This window comes from Athalia rosae, chromosome 6 (genome assembly GCF_917208135.1).
Source record: "Athalia rosae chromosome 6, iyAthRosa1.1, whole genome shotgun sequence".
NCBI classification, from domain to species: domain Eukaryota; kingdom Metazoa; phylum Arthropoda; class Insecta; order Hymenoptera; family Athaliidae; genus Athalia; species Athalia rosae.
Genome location: NC_064031.1, coordinates 16,885,360 through 16,900,956, shown reverse-complemented (window position 1 = coordinate 16,900,956; position 15,597 = coordinate 16,885,360). Strand labels below are relative to the sequence as shown.

The window sequence follows — 15,597 nt, the reverse complement described above, 5'->3', positions numbered from 1 at the left end:
TTTTGGCAAGCTCACCTGCAGGCGTTCCGTTTTGCCTACCAACAAAATTCAACCCTCGTGTTCGGCTCCGCCCTGGTTAACATCAGCTGCCTTCTAATTCTCAAACATATATATGTGTGTGTGTACCTCTGTTTTCTCGAACAAAAGGGAGCTTTTTTGGCTAAGGGAAGAACAATGTTACGCACACGCGTGTGCCTACCTATAATACCTGCATATATATTCGCGCTAATATCCTGCCTACGTATACCTACGCGTTATACGCATAGTCATGGAAACGGGCATCGTTAGTTTCACTCGCTTTTGTGTCCCGCAGCGCGGATATCGCGCTCTGCTAGAGATTCGTGCTGCCTTATTACACGTTTCACATGCGAAATGAGGGGAAAGAATCGCCCGGTTGATTATCAAGCATACTAAAATGGCAGTTATACCTCAGCCCTTTCAGTTTTCCCTTGAGAAGGAAATTCCCATTTCATCTGAAATCCACCCTAGCACCGAAGCGCGTGCAATATCCTTTGCACTGTATTTTTCTCGCAGAGTCGATATGAAATCGAGAGCAAAAAAAAAATAAATAAATGTAAAAACGTTCGCCGCATTTTTCGTAATTTCGTTTGAATAATTTTATTTTTATATTTTTCTTTCTGTCTCATCCGCGTCGGGAATCTGGAAGATAATCACGCACAGCGTTAATTAGGAAAGCTCCGGGACCGCCGAAGGTTTTTATTCCATCAGTTTTTCGACGAGTGAGACGCAATCGAATTTTTCCCGGAGGTAGTCGCCGTTCCCTCGCAATTTTAATCGCCATCCTCGTCCTTTGGAGTAAAAGCTCCGCCAAAAAGAGGAGAAGGAGAGGGAAATTAAAAAGAAATAACTAGAACGAAAAAAAGGATGAAAAAAACCCGGTAAAACTGTGAAAAAGGACCCGAGGGGTGGCTCGGCCTCCTCCAGGATCGGAACCCCATAGCTCTGGAAGTTTAACAGCCGTTACAAACGCACGGAGTTTGGCCATTAACCTCAGCTCATTCGTGAAAGAAACTGCTGCAATTAAACCGACACGATGTACGAATCTGTGCCATGATAAAGATCCTAATGGATTTGGAAACGTTCGGTTTTCGTCAACGCACCAAAAGTGGAATCAATTATATGGGTAATCTTCGCGTTCGATGGGCACAGTGCGTATATTATTCGAACGGTGTTCGCAAGCTCGTTTCGCACCGTTGCTAACATTGCGGTCCCCGAGACGTACTTGAGAATTGACCCGAGTCAGGATTTTGGGCGGAAACGTAAACAAACAGGTAGAGTCGAGAGACGTTACTTGAAATCAGTTTTCAATGTTTACATTGGGTACCGAAGACTTCGGCTCTCTTTTATCCGGACGTCGATCGTCGACAAGCAATTTCGAAAGATCTTTCGGGGAGTGAAATGGAGAGGAAGAAGATAAAATGAAATAATTGGCGAAAATACAAGTAGAAGAGTAATCTGGAATAGAAAGGATATTTTTTTGCTGAATTTATCCGCAATTTCAACAGAGCGGAAAGCTCGACGCGATTTCGGATTGGGCGAATACGTGAATGAGGCAAATTATAGCAAATTTCAAACTACTACCACGTAACTGAAAAATGTGAAGACGTAATGCAAGAACGTTGAACGGAAACCGAACAGATGTGAGAAGCCAAGAGCCGAGGAAGAGCCGAGGAAACTGTTTCGTCATATGCGGTTGTATAGATTACCGGGCGTAGGTGTGGCTCGAGCTTACGTATAGACAACGTAAGCGTGCCGTTGTATATTTATCCATCTAATCAACGGGATCGATGTTTTCTTTATGGGAAGTATCAAACCGCGAACAGTTCATGGGAAGGATTAGAGAAAGTGTGATGACCGGTCTGAGAAATTTACGTATTTTCAAAACGTCTGATCAGGATATTTCTCTGGAAAATCTATTATCACGATAAATAACGTACGACCGAAGGAGATGACCGCGTATGCCTTGGTGGGATGAGAGCTTTCTCAATTCTTCGTTCCACCGACGAAGAAAATAGAGAAAAAATATTTCTACTAATCTGCATTTATTATCGTTCGGAGCTGACGCACCTCAGGGGGTTGGTTGACCCAGAATCAATGGATCCGGAAATCCGTTGGAATCCAGGGTTTTGATCGTCGAGTCAAAGGGATAAGTTCGGTCTAGAAGCGGTGTGACTTGGGACTGGAAAGTTCGGGTACTCGCGTAACCAATCACGGTCGTGCGCGAGACGGGAAACTTTGACGGTATGATTTTCACGTTGAAAATTGAATTGTAAGCAAAATATATTCCATCAGGATGACGAGGCCGAAACGACGACGAATAGCTCAGCTCGAAAGGGACGCGTGTCACTCCTTCAACTTCCTCCCCGATTTTCCCCCCCTTCTTCCCTCTTACACCATCCGTTTATTCCGCGTGTATAGATCTCTAGCTGTGCGTATAACGTATTAAGCTCTCGTATAAATTTGACTCCTTCGAGATATTCCGCACCTGCGCTCTCGTCTGGGACGGCGTAGGAACTGAGCGAAAGTAAGGGAATAAATAAATAAAAGAAGAAATAACTTTGCCCTGTAAAACACATTTTATCCACCAATTCCCTGTGAGAGATAGGAGTTCGCTGTTCGAAATTTCGGGGTATCAACGGGGTAATAAATTGCAGATAAAGGGTGAAGTAAAAACAACGACAAACGGAATACGAGCAAATCCCTAGCTATCTGGAATAAAAAAAAAAACAACAACAAGAGAAGCAAAAAATGAAACAGCAACGGAATTCCTGGAGAGCTGGTTTCACGCTCGGTGAGGTATCGATTAAAAGTGTCAATTGCTACTCAAAGGACAGCGCTCCGAAGACGAAAGACGTTCGGAGGAAAATTCCTCCCTCGGGGAATTAACCGTTACCTACGTAACGATTTTCTTAGTTCGACTGCTGAGAATCTGGAGAAGAAAGAGGGAAAAGGAAGACGCGGCGAGAGAAATGTCGCCGGTTACGGTAGAATGAGGATGATATCCAAAGTCTGCAGCGTCTATTAGGTGCGCGCCGTCTCAATCTTTGTCCAATTAAGCTCGACCCTTTTTCCGGTCGAATCATAAGCTCGCGCTATATCGCTATCCGGTGGAAAATATTTCTGCCTTATCCCTGACCTCGTTATATCTTTATCCGCGTCGGACCAACTCCGAGACACCGCGGAGAATCCCATCAATTCTAATAAATCGGTGCGCGCGAGGTGATTAAATTCTGATCGATGCCCGATCGTCGGGATAAATTTTTTACTCACTTTTTCCCTCGCCCCCCGAATTCGGCCGATTACCGAAATAATTTAATCCTGTTTCGCGGACGTAATTCGCTCGGATTACAAAGGCGTTAACCAAATCTTTCGACTCTTTATCCTTGCGATTCGCGAGTCTCGTACGCCGCAAGCTGCTAATAAGCTCATGACTGCAGCTGTGACGACGGTTTTTCCCTTTGTTTCAAACCGAAGTGATTCAAGCCGGGCTAGGCGAGAAATACAATGGACCGAAAGCTCGAGCGGATCTTCTACCGAGAGCTTCGTTCACTCTCTCCAAGGTTCCCACCACTCGCTTAGCGCAAGCTTAATAGCCACCCGCGCCGTTCCATTGTCCCTTTAAGCTATCGCTAAATATTAAATAACACGGGGGAACAAGATTTATGTTATTGTCGCGAGTCGCCAAATTAATTGAGCTTTAAAATCTTTGATCGCATTTTTAATGGCCACGCCGCGGATCGCAAGGGGCGTTTCGAGGAGGAGCGGGACGTCATTTTTTTTTGTCTGTTTCCACAAAGATCGGCGCATCGCGCGCAAGATTCGCGGTTCACCTGACGATGAATGATTGCGGTTTGAATAATTTGGGGATTGTCCGGAGATCCGGGAAGGTCCCGAAACGCTTCGTCGAGCGTCTATTGTCCCGTACACACCGTACCAACACCTCGTCGAAAACGTTGAAATGATTAAACATAGTAAATTGCGGGAGAATAACGAAATCGGCTCGACACAACGCTTTCGTATCCATACTCCGTTCCGCGGCGGGATGAAATTGTTCCTAGCGTAATTAAATGTGATTAATTAAGCATCCGCGCGTTTCACAAAAGGGCTAATAAACAGTCCGGCGGTTGGAAATGCAATTATTGAACTTTTCATCGGTGTCCGGATGCTGCGGGGAGTGATGAAAAGAGGTGAAATAAAATCCTCACCAGCGGTATCTGGAAATCGGCGTACGGACACCTCTTATATAAATCTATGTGAGATAAATTGCAGAAGACCTATCCGCGGCACGCAGTTTCGCCCCGAAGTTTTTCGAACTTTTTTTTCACTTTTTGCGCTCCGCACCCAGCCAAGCTTCTCGACGTTCTAATAACCAAATTCCTCGAAACCAACGCTCTAAACTTTAACCAAAAGTACTATTAGGGATATCTACTTTTTTCTTTTTTTCTTAAAACGATCTAATTTTCTGCTACCGAACTCAAAGTAGAACTATTTCTTAAGATTTATCAAATTATGAAGCCGCTCCGAGAATTTACGGCGGAATGTCTACGGTGCCAAATTTTTGGCGTTCCGAAAATTATCGCTTCATCCGATAATATCAACGGACAAAGAGAAGAAAGAACCGAGAAAGTTGTAATCTGGAAAAGTTTGCGCTCCGATGAATGATAATTATAATATTTTCATCCTCTCTCTCGGGGGATATAGTCCATGTCGGTCGATGCGCATTATTCTAAACGAACTTAGGATTATTATAAATCCACAGATACGGTGGGGATACGTGGGGGTAGTCGTAGATCCGCTGTCGGCCGTCGGAGCAATTTTGGTTATACCCCGTTATGCATTTACCGGCGTACGAGCGCGTATACCTGGGGTAAATGCAACCGACGTAACACGGACACCGATACACCTGCATTTTCGAATCTCGGCGCATGTTCGCAACAGTTTGTCAGAGAAAGTAACAGGCCTCCGACGCGAGTATAACAATATCTATGGCGCTGACATTTACGCGCGTTATAACGTTGAAAAGTTAGGTATCACGCTCATCTCCCACGCTTCATTATATCCCCGCGATTCGGAGAGTAACCCTCGTAAATTTAAATTCACGCTCACTCGTTACGATGCGCAGGTACGCGTACGCGTATGTACAAGAAGGTGACCAACGCCAGACCCTTTTTACTCCACACCCTTCCCATAGTCTTTCCTTGGAGCTTTGGCAAACAGCGAATGAAGGTAAAAATTGCACTGGATTCGGAAGCTCCCTCCGATCGTCCTAGTCCAGTCGAGCTCCCGATAGAAACGAACCCCTGAGACCCGAAGAGAATTCCGTAGTCGGTAGTAACCGTTACTTCTTATTGCTTCACAATCAGTGGACAGGAACGCTCATCGTTGAGCCCTCGATAGTTTTCGGGATATCTCGCACCACCATCCCTCTGGACTTTCTGGCGCAGCAGTTAAACTCCCGGAATATTAATCACGCAAACTTGCTACGTGATCCGGGTCAAATCCGGAGTGTTGAAATAAACGCTCGTGTATCTCGAAAATTTTACGACTCAATTAAAGATAATTAAAAGCTTCCTTTTTTTCTTTCCTTGTCTCACGTTTCGTTCGAACGGTTGTTCAACTTTGCAAATATTCCTGCAACATCTTTGTCATTTTTATTTTCCATTCTTTATTTTTTGTTCGGTAAGTGACGTCGCTTCAGAAGTTTGTTGCCGTCATAGAGTTTTTCTCACGTCCTACATACTAAGTGGTGACGGCGGTGTAAGATACGTAAAATTTCGCACGACTTCCGCGCACGTGTTCTCCATGTATTCTGTGGAAATATTTTTTTTTACTTGTTATTCCTCCCCTTTTGAATTTTCTCTGCTTTCATTTTGTCTTATGCTGTTTTTTCTTTCTTTTTTCTCTGTTTTTTTTTCGCATCTTTGTTCTCGCGTTGTTTCGCTTTCTACCCGTTTTCGGGAGCCTGCAGCTTTTCTTTTCCGCTGTACCATATACGACGCGGTATACGTGCAGGCGCGTCTGGAAAAGCGCGTGCATGGAATCCAGATTCCCAGCACGATTTTACGTACACATATTCGCAGTTGCGTTTCGCGCATATTTACGTGTGTATATAGTTACGTGCGCGTAGATCTCAGCCGTAGCAATTTTACAACTTGATTACCACGCACACGCAACGTAGTTCGGCAATTTATCAGCCCAGGCCCCGGGGATATCGATCGATAGATAATACAATAATAATAATAATGTGGAAAGAGACAAGCCCCAAGAAAAAGGAAGACGTGGAAAAGAAATAAAGAAACAACATTCAGATATGACCTTCCCGCACACATCGTCGTTGAACATTTTAGTGTTTTATTACACGCCATAACTCAGTTTCTTCCGAGCCATTTCACCGGCTATTTTTTACGCCGCCTAATATTCGGTATAATATACATGATTTCCCGCGACTTCTTATCGCATCAAAAGTCAGAAAGAGGCACCGGATTCGGATTCCGGCCCGCATTACCAAATCTACCCACTTACATCGACGTACATACGGTAGAACAGACCGTAAAATTCCATCTTCATTATCCAGTTGGCAGGTAACCCCATAAGGCTCAAATTTAATTAGGGTAGCAAGATTATAAAATAATGTAAATGCCCGGCGTTATATGTCACGTTGTATCACGAGGAGTGCTGAAGCATTAATTGTGTTTATTACACGCCATTTTTATTTCGTTTTCCTACTTCTCATGTTGCCTATACGTATGTACAATGATAATGTAATGGCGTACAGCAGTAATTATCCTTCAACGACTACACCATCTCGTAATGAACCCCCGTTCCTTCGTGCGAATATCGATCGCGTCTATTCATATTCATTTTTACTCTTTCGACAACGTGGAACCGCATTTTTCTTCATTCGATGCCGGTTACCTACACCGATGCACCGCAGGAGGATAACCGATCGTCGATTTATTCCCCGTAATTACCTTACGTACATAACATTTTTCTTCGGGGGTTGGAATCTTTATCTATCGGAAAGATGTGCTGTACCTACATCGTTGAGGTATGGATTTTACATCTTACTCATAAATTGACAGAAGAAAAAAAAATTAGGACCAGGTAGTTTACCCCGCAGCTATACCAGTTGTGTGATTATTAAGAATATTCATCCTTCTTTATAATCACGATACGACGGACACGCAGTGTTGTCATAATTGCGATCAATAGAGAAGAATAACGAGGATGTCCGGAGTAACGAGCTTTCGTTCCCGCGGTAATGACAGCGATTAATAAAATTCTTGAGAGAAAAAAAAATATACATATATAAAATACGGCAACGATCGGTAGGTAGTTTCAAATGAATAGCCTCCGGCTGGGATATCTGCAGCCCCGTAGGTGGATTTCGCCGTTGACGGCGAATACGTAATGCGCGAACGATTTAAAATTTCACAGATCAATTATTCATCGGTTCGTACGAGGTGTAACACGCTAGACCCACGTCAACGCTAGCGAAATATGGACGAATGAAAATATTTTCAAGTTTTCACATCACGCGCTCGGTGTGAATTACGAAAGACACGTAGACGGAGGAGGAGGATAGCACGCAAGCTCAAAAAGTTGCGAATGGTGGGAGTTTTGTTCGTTTTTAGTTTTTAACGTGATGAGAAAAGGTTGTAAACGTCGCACACTTCGTGGGCGTCCATGAGATTGAAGAAAGAGAAGAAGGTACGAGTAGCGGCGGGGTTTCCAGTCTCCCATAAAATCGGGTTGGAAGAATAATGGGACAAGAAATTTGGCTGCATTACAGGGATGAAAGAGAAAGAAATTATGTGAATCGCCCGAGTTTGCGCTATCGAAAAAATGAAAAATTGTCACCGTGTTCCCTCGTTTGGAAAAATTCGTAAATTTTTCTTTTTTTTTTTCCTCTCTCCTTTGGTCTTTTTCTCTTCGCTTCTGCAGCTGCAGAATCATTTTTCTCGTACACCGTACCAGATCCACCGCATCACCATCACCGAAATGTAAACGTCTAATAAAAGTGAACGAGTTCGTGCCGAGGGAATACGTTGGGCTTTTTCCTTTTTCCAACAATTTAAACCCACATTCAAAGGTGAAAAGACCAAAAGTATATTTGTATACGCACGATTATACCTGTGTATATATTTTTACATCGTCGGAGATTCACACGATCTCGTCTCCCTGGTGCTGTTGTTTCGTGAAAAAAAAAAATGGAAAAAAAAAATAAAGAAAAAGGAAGAGGGTAAAGAAATAAGAAAATGGCGAAAGAGAAAACTCTTGGCCACCTCCGACTCACTGGATATACTCTTCGTAGTGCCACGTCTTCTTTTCAAGAGCTCGTTCCGTCCTCTAACACAGATTTCATCCGCACGCTTTTATTTCCCGCGTGCTTTTCTTATCTCGAGAAAAATTCCGAGCTTTTCTCAAAAACTGTTCGACATTAGGGAGCAGCTTTCGCTCACTCATCGTCAGTTAGTAGGATACGGTAACTCATCATCGAAGTATCGTCATACATATTAATTTTCTCGAGGGATTTCAAAATATTTAAACTCCCTTCGATCAATCGATTATAAATAATATATAACGTACGAGGTTTTTGTTCGGGTTACTCGATATGAAGAGAAATTTGAATTTTTTAATATTAAAATTCCAGCATGCATATCCGCGAGGTTGTTCGAAATTCATTATAGTCCCTTTGAATAAGTACATGTTATTTTCGAGAGCAGCAAAAAAATTACATTATCGGATAAAAGCTACCCTTACAGCGTACATCCCCGTGCCGTTGCAGCTTATACCGCGGTACGTTAGGTGCTGCAGCTTTAAAAATACGTAATTTATTTCTCATCGGATTAGGAATTTCCATAACATTTTCCAACGTCAGAGCAGCTCTACGCGTACCATAATCTTTCCGATCGATAACTACGTACAAGCATATTTTTTTTTGTTTTTTCTATCAACGCTGCTTGAATAATCTTTCTCCGATATACCAACTCGTCATTCGGACGTCTTTCGTCCCGTGGGACTCAGACAAAAAAGAAGAAAAATAAACTAACTCGCGCTGAATCGCGTACATCCACACATATACATATGTTCTTATATCCCACCACGACGGCCATACTACGTTTGAGTTACAAAAAGAGTTCAAATTCAGGTGGTAATTTTCAACGAGTATCGATATTGAAAATACTCACGTGAATGTTAATCATCGTTGGGAGTTTTATTAGCTCTGGCGAATCAGTCGTCACTTTTTCGCCAAGTTTTTCGCTCTTCCGTGGACAGCGTCTGTTGAAATACTATCGAGTCATTAGAGGACCTCCTCGTTGCGCATCGGTGTGTTTACAGGGGATATAGAGTCGCTGACAACTGACGGGTGACGTTGAAACCACCGGCTGTTGAAATGTCCGCACCACCGGTATTATAATATACCGTTTCGTTGGACGATTATATCTGCTGGTATATTGCCGCTCCTCTATTATACTACAATACATTATATTCCGTATCGCTTCGGAGTCTCCCTCGGGTGGAGAGAGAATTCTGTTTAGCCTATGTATGCGGCTGTATAGGTAGATATCTATACACGTACGTACACGTTGTGCACGAGCTTTCTCAAGCTGTCCGTTCATGCATTCAAACTTTGGCGATGCATAACACTGCACATAGCGCGGCGTATCTGCAGAGAGACGTCCGTAGCCGCCGTGTATACGATATCGCGTATACGTATAATACGGGGAATAATAATATAGCAAGATTTAAATCAGCCGCAGAGCTTCGCCAACGACGGTGCAAAACCAGCAGCGACACGGCAGATGCTGGTCCGGAGCCAGCCGGCCCCGCCTCTGTCCTCGGGACTCGGTGTACATCGCTTGGTTTTTTATTTTTTTCTCTTTTCTATCTCTACCTACGGAACATTGATACGGAGCCCCGCGCGGAATATATATTCGTAGGGACGAAGAGAGAAAAAAAAAAACGAAAAAATCTCAACCCCTCAGACCACCCCTGGGACGATATTGTTTCCTGCGAATGATTATGCTCGATATTGTACCGCTCCGCCGTCGTCGCAATTCACACCGCACCCGTTTCCGATTTACCCAAGATTCGAATCTATTACTCGATCTTCGGAAATCCGACGTGAAGAACCACTTGAAATATCCTGCACTTTTAGAAACCGATTTTATACTATATAACGGGAAAATATAAAGCCGAGTGGAAGACTCGAATCGATTCTCAAACATATTCCGAATAATCTTACAGCTATGCAGTTTACGGGTAGTTTATATTCCATTTTTTTTTTTTATTTGTTTATCTTCGTTTTTTTTTTTTTTTTTTTTTGTTTTGACACGACCCCGATAAGCCCTTGCCAATTTACTTTGCTTATACCTACGGGAATATCTATAGGGACCGCGTATGTATAAAACCGTGGGTTTGGAGTATAGGGTGCATAAAACCGAAAGCTGACAGTGAAGAATTACTTTGTCACGTGACAAACGTGGTTCGGATATGGAATGCTTTTGCTAACTTGAAACCAATTAGTAAACCTGACGTGAAAACGTATCGACAAATCTGTCTTCTGACGCCCGTTGCACACGGCTGCTCTCCGTTGCGGCAGCTGTGCTTGTATTAAACCTATTATATACTTTGTGAAAAATAATTTGCAAACTGCAGTGCAGCGATGTGTGAGGAAACGCATTTGTATCGGTGTAGAATTTCTCCTCCCGCATTTTTCATTTTCCCTCTTCTTTGTTTTTTATTTATTCATTCGTTCATTCCATTATTTCCATCATCCATTTCGAACCGACGGAAATTTATGCGAGGGGTTGAAGCAAAGCCCTGGATTGAAACGGGATAATCGTAATGCGTTATAATTCGGTGTTGTAATGTTCGAGAGCATCGAACTACGGGTGCGAAAAATAATTCTGGCGCTTAGCCAAAATTATGTTGATTCGATCAGGGAGAACGTGCCGGGGTCGTGACCTTTTTGAAACAATACAAAGACGAATTTCAACCGACGCGCAGTTATAAGATTAAACCCTTCCTGAGGGCCCATTTCTTTGGAAAAGTATAAAAAAAAGTGGCGTTGTTCGTTGACGCGGACGTTGTATAATTTCTTGCAGTTGTGAAACACAAAAGTTCTTTGTTTCGCTAAAAAGAGAAAGTTTCGGTTAATAAATGAGTTCAAAGGCGAGCTTCTACGCGAGATCGTGATATTAGATAAATTATATTAGGGCTACCGGCTTCCCCACGTCTACTGCAGCGGCTTATTACTTTTTGGATATTAGGTACTAATGAAAAGGAAAAAAATAGGGTTGAATTAAATTTCGTTTGATCAATGACGGACTTCGCCGCTGCGCCGTCACATCGAATAACATCGGGAGATGCAAATCTGAAATGACTTTGGAAGAATTTAAAATGGAGATTTATATTCAATGAAGTGGATAGTAAAAACCAGTTTTATATCTATGGTATAATCGTATACTTCATGGGGACGAACAATAAATCTCGATATTTACGAGTAATAGGAAAATACGTAACAAATCGCGATATCGGCTGTGGTATTGAGCGATGCGGACTTCAAAATCGTTCACGATTAATCAGATATTTCAAGTTTCTCTTCTTTCTTTGTTCCAGCAACTCCAAAATGCCGATCTCAGAATTCCGCAAGAACAAGCTGCTCTACGTCTTCAACGTGTTCTTCGGTAAGTCTGGCGAAACGAATTTCAAAGTTTTTCTCGTACACTTATCAAATCACTCGCGCAGCAGGAAAATTATCATAATTCGATAAATTGTCGAAGAAAATCCCAGAGAACTTGATAAATAGATTACGGTTAATCGTTTAATCAGACTCTGATGAATATTGATAAAGATTCCGGGACAATAATTCCATTAAACGTAGGAACACCGAGATGAAATCTAAACACGAACACCTGTTCCGGTTGTAAAGGGTTTGAAATAATTGCGTCATCAAGAGACACAATCCTCTCAATTTACGACTCTCGGGATCGTGCGGATGCTGTCATTTACATTGCCACCGAAACAAAATATTTAAGTGAAATTCCGTCGTGTACATCGAGCTAGAAAGGCGGGGGTGGAGGTGGGGGTGGAATTGGAGCGAGGAAGATGAAATAAGGGTTTAAAGAAGAGAGAAAAAATGGAAAAAAAATATATTTCCACGACAACGAGCGGCCGGAAGATTGAATCGACCCCTTTGCACACGGAGCAACGGCTTGGATATTTCTAGAAACACAGTGAAGCGATCTGAAAAAATCAAGGCGGTACCTCTGCAGAGAAAGGGGGTGGGGTTACGGAAAGCCAACACACCGTCGTGTCTTTCCACGAGAAATTCCTTCGAGGGTTTTCATCCGGGGTGGGTTTTCCGGGATGGATGTACAGAAGAGCATATATCGGGTTTGATCGCGCGGCTCTAACAGAAGCCAACGCGCATCGGTTGCCAGGGAACTATATACGGATACCTATTTATGGTATAGCTACGAAGAAGATCGTAAACAATAGCAAAAGGGGCTCGTTGAGAGAGTGTCGTTGGACGCGACCTGACGCCCATCACGCCTCGGAGCTTTCGTTAGCCAAGGGGTGATCCTCTTTTACTTCCTCTGCACCTCGTTGCCCTCTCGCCCTTATATTCCGTTCCTTTGCTATTACACCTTTGCCAACCCAATCCCGCACAGCTGCTACCCCCGGCTTACTTTGTCAACCTTCGCGAAGACCGACGCGTACCGGACCCGAGCCTTCCGATTTTTTTGCCAACTTTGTCCCGCGACTTTTCAATATTTTCATTTATTTATTTTTGTTTCATATCATATTACCGTGAAATATGCGGGCGAAAGACGAAGACGAATCGCGGGTGAAGATTGAATAGATATTTCACGGAATCGTCGTTGTACATATACCTGTAGACAAAACTTTTGAAACGTAAAACTCGGCCAAACGGCCAAAGCCGGAATGCACTTCTGCGATCAGTCAAGAAACGCGAGCTTAGGTTCCAACGCCAACTTTCAAAAGTTACATAGGTGCCGCGTGAGGATTAAGATCAACAAAGTTCGTACGGTTAAACATCGTTCTTTGATGGATCATATCCGACAGTTGATACCAGGGTAGCCGCTGGGTCGAAACTATTCATAGATTATTTGTAAATAATTCATCGATTGCAAAATAGAATCACGGGATAAAATAATGTAAGAAGGAATATAATACCCGATTATATCGTATACCCGATGATCGAGCGGATCGATCGATTAGATAACGAAGGTGAATTCCGTGGATAAAGTCAGACGTAGGAAAAAGAGAATTAACCACGAACAGAACTAATGAAGCTCGGTCGAGGTCTCGCGATGTGAATCCCGAGTCCTGCGGGATCTCCCCGTCTTCTCAATTTCTCCAATTTCCTTCTTACATCTTATATATACATTCGCGTCCGAGATCCCGATCGGGATTCACTACCGACCTCCGAATGATACGGATAAAGTACGGGAATGATCTTCTTGCGTGCGGCAATGTCGCGGCCAATTTCAGTACAACGCCCACCCCGAGGGGTGTTGAAAAACAAATTCACTCCCACCCCATCGATCTAATGCGTATCCGGGCGAAGATAGGCTGACGCACAATCTTATCCAAGTCGTGGTAACAATTTCGCGGGGACAGAATCTGTAATTACGGAGAAGTGGGAAGTTGTAAATGGGATAGTGGCGGGAGTGTGAGGTATTTCTGAGGGGTAAACGTCAGCTCGTTGGCCCTCGAGGATCGCAGAGTTTGAACAACTTCCGCACCGATCCAGAGAGTCCCGTATTATAGATCGAACCTTCATTAATCATCTTATTTAGCGATACCTGATTGATTGGTACAATGTTGGTTTTAACAGCGTTGGGAGCACTTGATTAAACCTCCACCCCCTCTAAACGTCAGTCACTCAACGCTCGACTCTCAGCTGAAAATATTTCGTCGTTCTAATTGATGATAATTATATTTTTACGTTGCTTTCAGACGTTAATCAGAGCGGAACCATTGAGAAGAAGGATTTCGAATTGGCCATCCAGGTGAGAATTTGCATTTTTTCCTCTCCAAAATTCAGCCGATGATATTCACCGTTTTTGCTTCGTTTAATATTTGATGTTCGATTAGGTAATCGCGCAAGGGAAGTTTTCTCCAGTTGTCTCCCGTAATTTTTATCTTCAGATTCAACGGATCTGAGATTTATTATATTTTCAATAAGCTTCTTCGAACAGGGGAATGGATAATAAGAATAATTCATACAACGTGATACTTCTCCCGAGTTTTTCCGTATCTTTTCTCATAATGTACGCAGAGAAAGAAGTAAACCGAAAAAAAAGAATTATATTTCAAGAATCATAATTAATCTCGCGAATAATTCATAAGCGAGGGTTCCAAAAGTGGGGCCGCGATAACTTTTCTCTTTTTCACTTCTAAGTTCACTTTACGAGGACGAAACATTATCCTTCGTATCTATCGTATCCGAGTGAATATGTTCCTAATCCCGAGGCTGATACATTCAGTTTGCATAATCGACAGCGGATGATACAACCGTCTCGATAAGCAAGAAAACGTCCTGAAAAGACTAATACAAAGTCGATTTTAATCAAAGGATGTTTTACAGCTCTGTCAGCCGAATTTATTCCTCTTTGAGGGTAGCCGTGCGGCAAGAACTCCGCCGTTACGATAAGGCAGACGTGGGACGGATAGATTGATACCAAGACTTCTTCTTCTGCTTCTCCATCTCCTTCTTCTTTTTATTTATTTTTTCCCCCCCGAGTTTCGACTCGCTTCTCCGATGTGTAGAATCCGGAAGCTTCGTGTCCTAGCTCCGGCATAAGGCGTGGACCTCGATGCGTACACAAGGGCGCAGAGAGGCTGGGATGAAGTGGTCTTCTTCGACCTCCCCGTTAGAGACCGTTGCGCCGGAAGGGCTTTGGCTCTCGCCTTACCCCACTTCCACGCCGTACCTCGGGCGAGAATTCACCCTTACCCCGAAACGTCTCTTCAGCCACATACCTATATCCTTTCTTCAACCGAACCTGTCCCCCGGCTTCTTACGTTAAGACAAATAGGCAAACGATTTATCTTCGGCTACCCGTGAAAAAAAAAAGTTTTAAGGCCGCTCCCAGGATTTACTTTTTCCACTTTTACCGCCCTTTCGCTCCTCGCTTTCGCATGTACCTACGTGTTTTACGGTTCTGCAAACCGAATTCGATTTATTTGTAATTTTTCAATCGCCGTTCGACGACTAAATAAGTCAAGCACCCACTTCCGCATGCGAGTTTAATCTCAATTCTTGTCGTTCCACTTACGAGGGATTCAATTTACAGAGAGCAATTACCAACGTCACGAAGGTGCGAAAGTTTGATCTAATCGCAACGACATCTAATAAGTTATACCACCTCGCGGTGCATTATGGCTGTTAAACTAGAATTACACCTCATACACTCATCATAAGTATCTTGAGAAGTATTAGCTATGTGGGTTAAAGTCGTTTCAAAGTACCTACGAACACCGATTGTACAAAAGGGAGGAGAAAAAAAAGGAGGAAATAAAAGGTAGCCGGAGAAGAGA

The 15,597-nt window shown here is 43.1% G+C and overlaps 1 protein-coding gene across 2 annotated transcripts in view; it reads left to right on the top strand.

Annotated features, from left to right (window-relative positions):
- The window catches only part of LOC105688603 (calexcitin-1), a 38,821-nt gene that overhangs the window by 20,560 nt on the left and 2,664 nt on the right, over nucleotides 1–15,597 (top strand). For both annotated transcript variants that reach the window (XM_012405051.3, XM_012405049.3), the window contains exons 2-3: nucleotides 11,647–11,714; nucleotides 14,014–14,066. In XM_012405051.3, coding sequence (XP_012260474.1) covers nucleotides 11,657–11,714; nucleotides 14,014–14,066 — 111 coding nt within the window. In that variant the 5' untranslated portion in view covers nucleotides 11,647–11,656. The remainder of the gene's footprint in view (nucleotides 1–11,646; nucleotides 11,715–14,013; nucleotides 14,067–15,597) is intronic.